Source organism: Hyalella azteca, unplaced genomic scaffold, assembly GCF_000764305.2.
Source record: "Hyalella azteca isolate HAZT.00-mixed unplaced genomic scaffold, Hazt_2.0.2 contig7049, whole genome shotgun sequence".
NCBI classification, from domain to species: domain Eukaryota; kingdom Metazoa; phylum Arthropoda; class Malacostraca; order Amphipoda; family Hyalellidae; genus Hyalella; species Hyalella azteca.
This window is the reverse complement of record NW_025937184.1, coordinates 144,259-153,853: the sequence shown is the minus strand read 5'-3', so window position 1 is coordinate 153,853 and position 9,595 is coordinate 144,259. Positions and strand designations below refer to the sequence as shown.

General features: G+C 41.9%; 1 protein-coding gene across 1 annotated transcript in view; it reads left to right on the top strand.

Moving 5' to 3' along the window:
- Positions 1-5,453, top strand: part of LOC108680880 (venom peptide isomerase heavy chain) — a 12,785-nt gene extending 7,332 nt beyond the window's left edge. Inside the window, exons 6-9 of the mRNA XM_018169798.1 lie at positions 708-867; positions 1,346-1,451; positions 1,937-2,091; positions 4,378-5,453. Coding sequence (XP_018025287.1) covers positions 708-867; positions 1,346-1,451; positions 1,937-2,091; positions 4,378-4,548 — 592 coding nt within the window. The 3' untranslated portion in view covers positions 4,549-5,453. The remainder of the gene's footprint in view (positions 1-707; positions 868-1,345; positions 1,452-1,936; positions 2,092-4,377) is intronic.
- Positions 5,454-9,595: the final 4,142 nt, after the last annotated feature.

Genomic DNA, 9,595 nt, shown 5'->3' with positions numbered 1-9,595 from the left:
GGGGGATGATGATGGGGGAGGTGTGGTGACGGTGGATGATGATGGGGGAGGTGTGGTGTCTGGGGATGATGATGGGGGAGGTGTGGTGTCTGGGGATGATGATGGGGGAGGTGTGGTGACGGGGGAATTGCTGGTAGCTGGGAATTGGTGCTTGGTGCTGTGGGGATGCAGTGGTGTTTTTGGGGTTGGGGTTGGGAGAGGAGGGGGGTTGTTGGAGTATGAGGTGTGGGGAGAGGACTTGGGTTATTGAGCTGTGGGTGTTCCCTTCTATTCCCCTCCCCCACAGCAGGATAATTTAATTTCTTGAAATACTTAATTAAATTGATTAAGCAAAATATTCAAGACTATATTCGTTCCTATTAAAGTCTGACGACTAAGTTGTGACTTGCTAGGTAAACCATTTTTGCCAGGTATTATAGACTGGTACTAGGAGTAATTGGTACTTGTCGGGTACTAGGAGTAAATGGTTACTTGACTGGTACTAGGAGTAAATGGTACTTAACTGGTTCTAGGAGTAAATGGTACTTGACTGGTACTAGGAGTAAATGGTACTTGGCTGGCACTAGGAGTAAAATAAAATGGTACTTGGCTGGCACTAGGAGTAAATGGTACTTGCCTGGTACTAGGAGTAAATGGTACTTGCCTGGCACTAGGAGTAAATGGTACTTGCCTGGTACTAGGAGTAAATGGTACTTGCCTGGTACAAGGTACGAGAACAACTTCGAGGTACGCGTTGGTGCGCACGACCTCAGTGACCCCAACGAGCCAGGCAGCAGCAGGCTGTCGGTGCTGCAGGTCATAGTGCACCAGGGCTACCAGCCTCCTGGTCGCTACCATGACATCGCCATACTCAGGCTCAGTGATAAGGTACGTGTGAGGCTAGGTGAGGTACGTGTGAGGCTAGGTGAGGTACGTGTGAGGCTAGGTGAGGTACGTGTGAGGCTAGGTGAGGTACGTGTGAGGCTAGGTGAGGTACGTATGACGCTAAGCAATGCAATTTAATTAGGTTGTGCAATTTATGAACATCAAAATGCAAACTATTTTGAAATTCTTTTTAGTTATAACGGTTTTTATTCAAAGATCGTATACTTTTTGTTGCTGTTGATAGATCACTAATAAATAGCCTGAAAAATTCAGATTGTTATTTCATTTACGAGTAAAATTAAGGTGAACCAAATTTGTGAAGAAATCCCATAGAAACTTGCCAATTAAGCCTATCCGAAGTGTCGTGGCTCTCAACACCCCCCTTAAAACTTTGATAATTTCATGCTGATAAAGTTAATTATTAATAAAGTTAATACAATTTCATCCTGAAGTATTTCGTTCCCCATCCTCCCCCACACAGGTCCCCATCACTCGCACCCAGCGCCCCGTATGCCTCCCCTACAGGGCGGCACCCCTCCGCCCTGGGGACGCGCTCACCGTCGCCGGGTGGGGACACCAAGATGGCGGTCAGTCCCAAGTCCACTTTCAATGAATTCAATGAAATTCAGTGAATATATTATTCATTGAATATCAGTGAATGACTCAGTCCTACCGAGGCCGTTTGTGAGGCAGTATGTGAGGCCATATGTTAGGCCATTTGTCAGGCTATATATTAAGCCATTTGTCAAGCCACTTATCAGGCCATTTGTCTGGCTATTTGTTAGGCCATTTGTCAAGCCACTTATCAGGCCATTTGTTTGTCCATTTCTGAGACTTTTTTTGTCAGGCCATTTCTCAGGCCATTTCTGAAGCCATCTGTTAGACCATTGCACAGGCCATCTGTTAGGCCATTTCTCAGGCCATTTCTGATGCCATCTGTTAGGTCATCTGTCAGGCCATCTGTTAGGTCATTTGTCAGGCCATCTGTTAGGCCATTTCTGAGGACATCTGTTAGGCCATTTCTGAAGCCATCTTTTAGGCCATTTGTGAGGCCCTAATCCCCCCCTGACAGGCTCGGTCTCGTCGCGTCTGCGCGTCGCGACGCTGGGCTACGTGGACCAGGCGACGTGCAACGCGCGCTGGGACGGCCGCGCGGGGGCCGTTTACCCCAGCGGCGCGACCAACACCCTTCTCTGCGCCGCCGCCCCCGGCCGTGACGCCTGCAAGGTGGGGCAAGGGGCTGGGTCAAAAAAAGGACTGTATTGGGGCTGGGTTGAAAATGGAAACTAAAGAGAGGGGCTGGGTCTCAAAGGGGGACTGTATTGAAAATGGAAACTAAAGAGAGGGGCTGGGTCACAAAGGGGGACTGTATTGGGCTGGGTGGAAAATGGAAACTAAAGAGAGAGGCTGGGTCAAAAAGGGGGACTGTATTGAAAATGGAAACTAAAGAGAGGGGCTGGGTCACAAAGGGGGACTGTATTGGGCTGGGTTGAAAATGAAAGCTAAAGAGAGGGGCTTGGGTCTCTAAGGGGGACTGTATTGGGCTGGGTTGAAAATGAAAGCTAAAGAGAGGGGCTTGGGTCTCAAAGGGGGACTGTATTGGGGCTGGGTTGAAAATGGAAACTAAAGAGAGGGGCTGGGTTACAAAGGGGGACTGAATTGGGGCTGGGTGGGAAATGGAAACTAAAGAGAGGGACTGGGTTAAACGGGAAGCGAGAGAAGGGGTTGGACTGTGAGGTTGGGCTGCAGATAAGCTAGATAATCAGATCAGATTATAAAATCAGATAATAAATAAAATAATAATAAATAATAATGAGATCAGATAATAAAATCAGATCAGATCAGATGATAAAATCAGAGGACAACCAGTTCGGGACGCTTGTCAAAGACCACCATGCACTGCCCTGCTGTAAATGGACTATCATGATTTCTTCCCTCATGAACGTGGCCTCAAATACTTCCAGATTATCAAATTATCAGCCGCAAGCCACCAGACAGATCAAATTTATTGAATCATACGAATCAGCCCACATGAAAACAGCCTGCTTTAGTATGGTCTAGCTTCGTCTGCCGATGCGCGAAAAATTTTTTCACCACTCGGACAGAGCGCGCCGGAGCCTTGTAATGGATATGTCATCCACCAACCCGTCCTAATCTGGCCTATGCATCGAATCAGCCCACGGTCGAAATACCAGTAGGCGATAGATTTTGGAGCAGAGCTTTGCTATCTGATACCTAACCTCATATGCCGTGAGCTAAATGTCACGTAATTTAACGATGCCACGGAAGTCATGTTTCTACCGTCGTCTGGTGGTGCCCGGCAGGTTTTTATGCAGATCCCCTGACGAGTTACGCTGACTGATCGCAGTCCGTTGAACACTGGTTACAGTTCGAGCTGTAGTCAGGGTATGAAGTGATGTTTGGACTTTGGATGCAACGTTCAGCGGTGGACGATTAGTCTAGGCTATTTGCTACCGCGTATGGTGGTGTAAAGACCATAAATTTTAAAACGATATGATGTCATGGGCTGGTTACTGACGGCAGACTTAATCCACAACTGATTGGTTGCCTTACGGAAATATGGCGTTCCATTCAGGGTTATTTGGTGCACAAAATTGATGGTGCACGGCTGCGCTACCCTGGGTTATGAGTTCAGGAAAGAGGGTAAGTTAAAAATATAACTCAGTACTCACTGCAGTGAGTGACAGAGAGCGCATTTTCTCGTCGACAAGAACGTGAAGTCACGGACAGACAGACGGACGGACATGACGAGCACAATAGAGCAATTTTCATTTTGAATGAGAAAATACGCAAAAAAGACGATATTTCGAAATGCGTTTTATTTTGACTTTGCTCTGAATGAGTTTAAACTAGCAGCTGAACTAAGCGTTTCTTGGGATAGATAATCCTCGTGATTTTAGAATACCGCACCATAAGTTTCGTTTCAAAGTTTCAAATTGTTCGATCTAATGGGGAAAATGAATTAAATAGTTCCTAATGATGAAATACTTCATAAACTCTCAATTCGCAGATTAACATAAATTTCCTTGCAATTTTTTAATATTTAATTTCTTGTTTAAAAAAATAAAATTACATTTTACGCCTCTGGAAATGAAGTTTCAGGCCCAGGCAATATCCCGATACGATACAAGTATCCAGGATACGCGCCCCAACAGCCCCTATATATTGCGGCGCCATAAGTATCCTGGATACGCGCCCCAACAGCCCCTATATATTGCGGCGCCATAAGTATTATAAGTATCCTGGATACGCGCCCCAACAGCCCCTATATATTGCGGAGCCTTAAGTATCCTGGATATGCGCCCCCAACTACCCCCTTAAATTGCGACACCAGGCATCAAACACACACAAACACAAACTCAAATCTTTGAAAATATAATCGAGTAACAATAAACAAATTCTATAGTTTATTAATTATAATTAACTAACAGGTTAAGTCTGTGTTGCTCGCGAATGTTCCTCCATTCATGTTTCCTCTCACCCCATCCCCAGGGTGACTCAGGAGGCCCCCTAATGCGCAAGGAGGAGGGGCGGGAGGTGGTCACCCTACTGGGGGTGGTGTCGCAAGGGCTGGGGTGTGCAGGGGAGGTACCGGGGACATATACCAGAGTACAAGCCTACCTAGACTGGATCGTGGATACCATCTGGCCTGCAGAACCATAGTCTTGATCATCGTGGATATACCATCTGACCTGTTGAACCATAGTCTTGATCATCGTGGATACCATCTGACCTGTAGAACCTTAGTGTTGACCATCGTGGATACCATCTGGCCTGTAGAACCGTAGTCTTGACTATGTGGATACCATCTGGCCTGTAGAACCGTAGTCTTGATCATCGTGGATGCCAACTGGCCTGTAGAACCTCGAATCATTACTATATGGCCTTGGTTCAAACTATCTGTCCTAAAGAAAAATAAAACATTTTTAAATATCAGGAACATGACCCGCGTAATGGATCATTTTTAATCATTGTGCCTACCAAAATGAGCAACCAAGTTTTACAGCAACCAAGAACAACAACCAAGTTTTACAACTCGATCCCAACCTTCACCATAATTCTAACTACAAAAATTTAGACAATGTCGTTAAGAAAAATCATGATCTAATTTTTTTTCTCGACATTTGGCTTATGCCAATTTGACCAACTTTTTCAAGCAACTTTTCAGCACAAGCAGAAATAAGAAACGAGATCCGAACTGAGATAGATGGAAGATATCCCAACCTGCTGCTCTGTTTCGTGAGAGAACGACTAATTTGTTTTATGTCAGTTATTAAAAACCTGTTAATTCAAATGTATTAAAAAGTTTGAAAGAAACTGCAATTCAAAACTTAACGAATAAGTTTCACGTATATCACAACACGTTCGAATAGTTTATTGTACTTCAATTGTATGATTTATATTTCAATTATAAATTTGTTTTAATATAAATATCAATGTTATGGATCTAAGTATACACTCAGTTATGCATCAGTGAATCGCACTTGACATTTCAAATGGTAATTATATTTCCCTATAAATTTTACAGACGAGTTCTTTATCGCATTGAAATCCACAAATCTCATCAAGTGACTCGTATTCTTCAACCTTTTTTAAAACGAATATTCCTTTATTATTCCATATCTCTATCTCTCTTCAGCCTACGCAGATCCACAAATGCCCAACATCTTACTGGAAGTTTTTGTAGCACATATGTCAAACAGTATTGCTACGGAATCTTCAATAATAAACTGAACGGGTGTAGCCCATGTAATATAGTGAGGGAATCTTGAATAATAATAATAATAATATGAGCGGATAAAGAGCATACAATATAGTGACGAAAACTTGAAAAATAATGATAATATGAGCGGATGTAGAACATACAATGTAGTTATACGATACCTTGAATAATAATAATAATAATATGAGCGGATATAGAACATTCAATATAGTGAGGAAATCTTGAATAATAATTATGTTATGAACAGATATAAAATATACTAAATAGTGATTTAATCGTAAATAATAATCAGCTGGTATAGTCCATACAGTGCAATTAAAGGACCAAATGAACATGGATGCATAAAAGTAAGAAGTAAAGAGAAAAATTCTACAGAAGTTTTATTGGCATTCACGGTGGTCTTGTATATATAGACTCCCGCGACAGAGTGAATGCTTTCCTCGAGAAAGGTGACATTAAGTTGAGTGATTTTGGATGTTGAATCATGAAATTTATTCGTCGAGAAAAAATGAAGGCTTTTTGCCGTTTTAAAGTGAATAAATTTCTAGGTTTAAGAGAACTTTCGAGTTGAATTTAAATTAAAAAGGTATGAATACTAATTCTATTTTAGAAACGGCTGAACTGATACACGTAAAATTATAATAGACTTTTTACCGCTCCAAAGTGAAAAAGTTTCCAGGTTTGGGAGTATTTTTGAGATGAATTTAAAAAGTTTTAGAATACACTGTAGAATAGAATAGAAGTGTCGGCGTTGAAGAAATAGGCCCATGGTCTGTTGCCGATTCTTGAACTTTTCGTGACTTGATTCACAAGGGATCCGGCCTTTGGAACCCGATCTTTTCATTACTGACGATTGATTGAGATAGCTGCTGGACTTATTGCCTGCTCCGTAATTTGCTAGGCATTTTAAGACTGAACATATGCTCCTGCATAGCTTCGTGTCTGTTTTTGAAGATGTTCATACTCCGAGCGTCAACGATGCTATCAGGGAGGCTGTTCCACATGTCGGTGACTCGAAGCGAGAAGAAATGTTGTCGCATGGATGTGTTTCAACGCTGTTTTTTTAGTTTTTAGCCGTGGCCCCTGGTGTTGATTCTTGTTGCAAATTCTAGTAATCCTTCTGGGACCTTGTATAAGCCATGAGTATACTTGTATACTTCAATGAGCTCCCCACGCAAACGTCGATAACTGAGGCTTGGAAGCCTCATAATCTTTATTCTTTCCTCATTGGACTTGCCTTTCAAGCTCGGAATTATCCTTGTTGCGCGTCTTTGAACATTCTCTACTAAATTTTTGTCCTATTCAAATTTCGGTGACCACACGACGTTTCCAAACTCTAGGTTCGGGCGCACGACAGCAACAAACAACTGCTTCATCGCTTCTGCATTTAGGAACTCGAAAGAGCGTCTGATCAGTCCAAGTCGTTTATTGGCTTTATTAACTTGACCTTCAATATGCTTAGAAAATTTCAACTCATTGTCGATATTAACTCCTAAATCCTTTTCCGTTGTCGACTTCGACATCATCACTCTGTCGTTGCAACCGTGTCTTCTCATACTGTAATCTTGCTGTTCATTATTTTTGCCAAGGTGGATAACTTTACATTTGTCCGCGTTAAAGCGCAGCTGCCACTTATCAGCCCAGTCCACCAGCCTGTCAAGATCACCTTGCAACTGTACTTTTTGCGACGTATACTTCACTGTATTATAAATTTTTGTGTCGTCAGCATACATCGAACAAACGCTAGACACAGCTTCTGGCAGATCATTTATAAACGCAGCGAATAGAATAGGCCCGAGAACGCTTCCTTGTGGCACGCCGCTGCGCACTGAAGCCCAGTCTGATACGGACCCATTAATGCTGACACGTTGTCGCCTCCTTACTAGAAAATCTCTGATCCATTTGAGTACATTACCCTCAATTACATTATTTTAATTAGTACATAATTAGTACATTACCCTCAAGACTTCAATTTACGCAACAGCCGCTCATGTGCATGGGACACTGTCAAATGCCTTGGCAAAATCGAGGTACACTGCAATGACTGCATCTACTGGCTCCCTTTCGTCCAGCAGGCGGGTCCATTCGTTCAGAGTCGACAAGAGGTTAGTGGTGCAGGATCTCCCGGCAATAAAGCCATGTTGACAGTCTGATAGGAGATTATTAGCAGTCAAATGATCTCTCAATCGATCCCTTACAACAGATTCCATTACCTTGCAAACGACACTTGTCAAACTAACAGGGCGATAGTTGCCCGGGCAGCTTTTGTCACCTTTTTTGAACAATGGTGTCAGTGTCACTTGAGCTTCTTTCCAGTCAGCCGGCAACATTCCTTCGTTACTACTAATTATTCGTTATTACCACTAATTTCGTTATTACTAATTCCATTTTAGAAACGGCTATTCTATTTTAGAAACGGATAAAATTTCAAATTGATAATGTAAGCGTAGCTGCAATTCGTAAATCGATAAAAAAGTAAATAAAATGACCTGTGACTGAAATTTTCTCAAATTTGTAATCGTTCCTAATTCTTCAGCAAATCATAGAACCGGTTTTATAAATCAAACATTTATCGAGTGATCAGCGGACGATAATCAACAATGGAGATTAAATTTTAATCAGTGACCGCACAATCAAAATTCGTTTAAATACACGTAGCACCTCAAATTGCACGAAGATGCCGATTACCCGTCAGTTATAGAGGAGTTACGGACTTGATAATTAACTATTATTAATTACGGACTTGTAATTGTTTTTGATAGTATGGCCCCTGTCATTGTAAAGAACTGATGCGTTCGCAGATCTTAACAGTCGGCAGCAGAACTTGAGTGAACCGCTTTAGGCTAACCTAGAAATTTATTCACTATGAAACGGCAAAAAGTCATTCAAATTTCATGAGCGTCAGTTCAGTCGTTTCTGAAATGGAATTAGTATTAATGACTTAGTATATTCAACTTAAAAATTTCCATAGGCGTAAATATGTAAAAAAAACGGCAAAAACAGGCGTTCAAATTTAATGAGTGTTTCATCAGTTTTTTGAACGAAAATTTTCATCAGTTTTTTAAATGAAATTAGTAGTAATAGCTTACCAAATTCAACTTGGAAATTTTTCCAAATCTAGAAATTTATTCACTTTGAAACGGCAAAATAGTAGTTATTTAGGAAACGGCTGAAATTGAAGTTAGAAAATTATTTACATTAATTCTATTTCAGAAACGACGTAACTAGCAGTTATGAAATTTTAAGAAGCTAATGCTAGCTGTCAGGTCATGTCTTTATATGCTGGTCAAACCAGGTAGGAAAAAATGAAATTGTGACAGGCGAGACGTTGTCGCAAACTCAACAATGACAAGTGCATCTAATTTCATGATAATAGTTTGAAAATTTCGAAATTTTTTCGCGAGGTAACGTGAGTTTAAGTTATAATACCCTTCAATCTTTCAGTGACGATCAAAGTCACAGATACGGTTATGGCATCACACTGATGACGAACTTAGATGACTAATTAATATCGAAATTTTACCATATGACAAACTGAATTGTTTTCTGCAAGTCGTCGCTTGATGCAGAAGTAACCACCTCAGGTACAAATATTTTTATTTTACATTTGCCCTTCGTGTGGTCGATCCCAGGGTCACCACCTGGTCAAACCAGGTGCCCGGGGAGAGGGGGAAGTCCAGGTCCTCGGGGTGGGTGGGGGATCTGCCCTGTGCCTATACCTTCAAAAAAAGTTAAGATATCGTAAGTTCTTCAGCCAATCATTGACGGCCTTTCAAGCAAAATCCACCAATCACGGACAAGAAAATAGAGCGTAGGTAAGTACTTACGTTCACTTAGTGAGTTTTGAATGTATGGCCCCAGGGCAAGAAGAGGTGAGGAGGGATTGCCCTAACACCTCGACCTTCATCGCTTAGAAATAACTGCTAATTAGTCGCGGTCGGTTCCCGGTCCATCCCGGATGGATATTTTGCTCAGTGCCTACCTGGG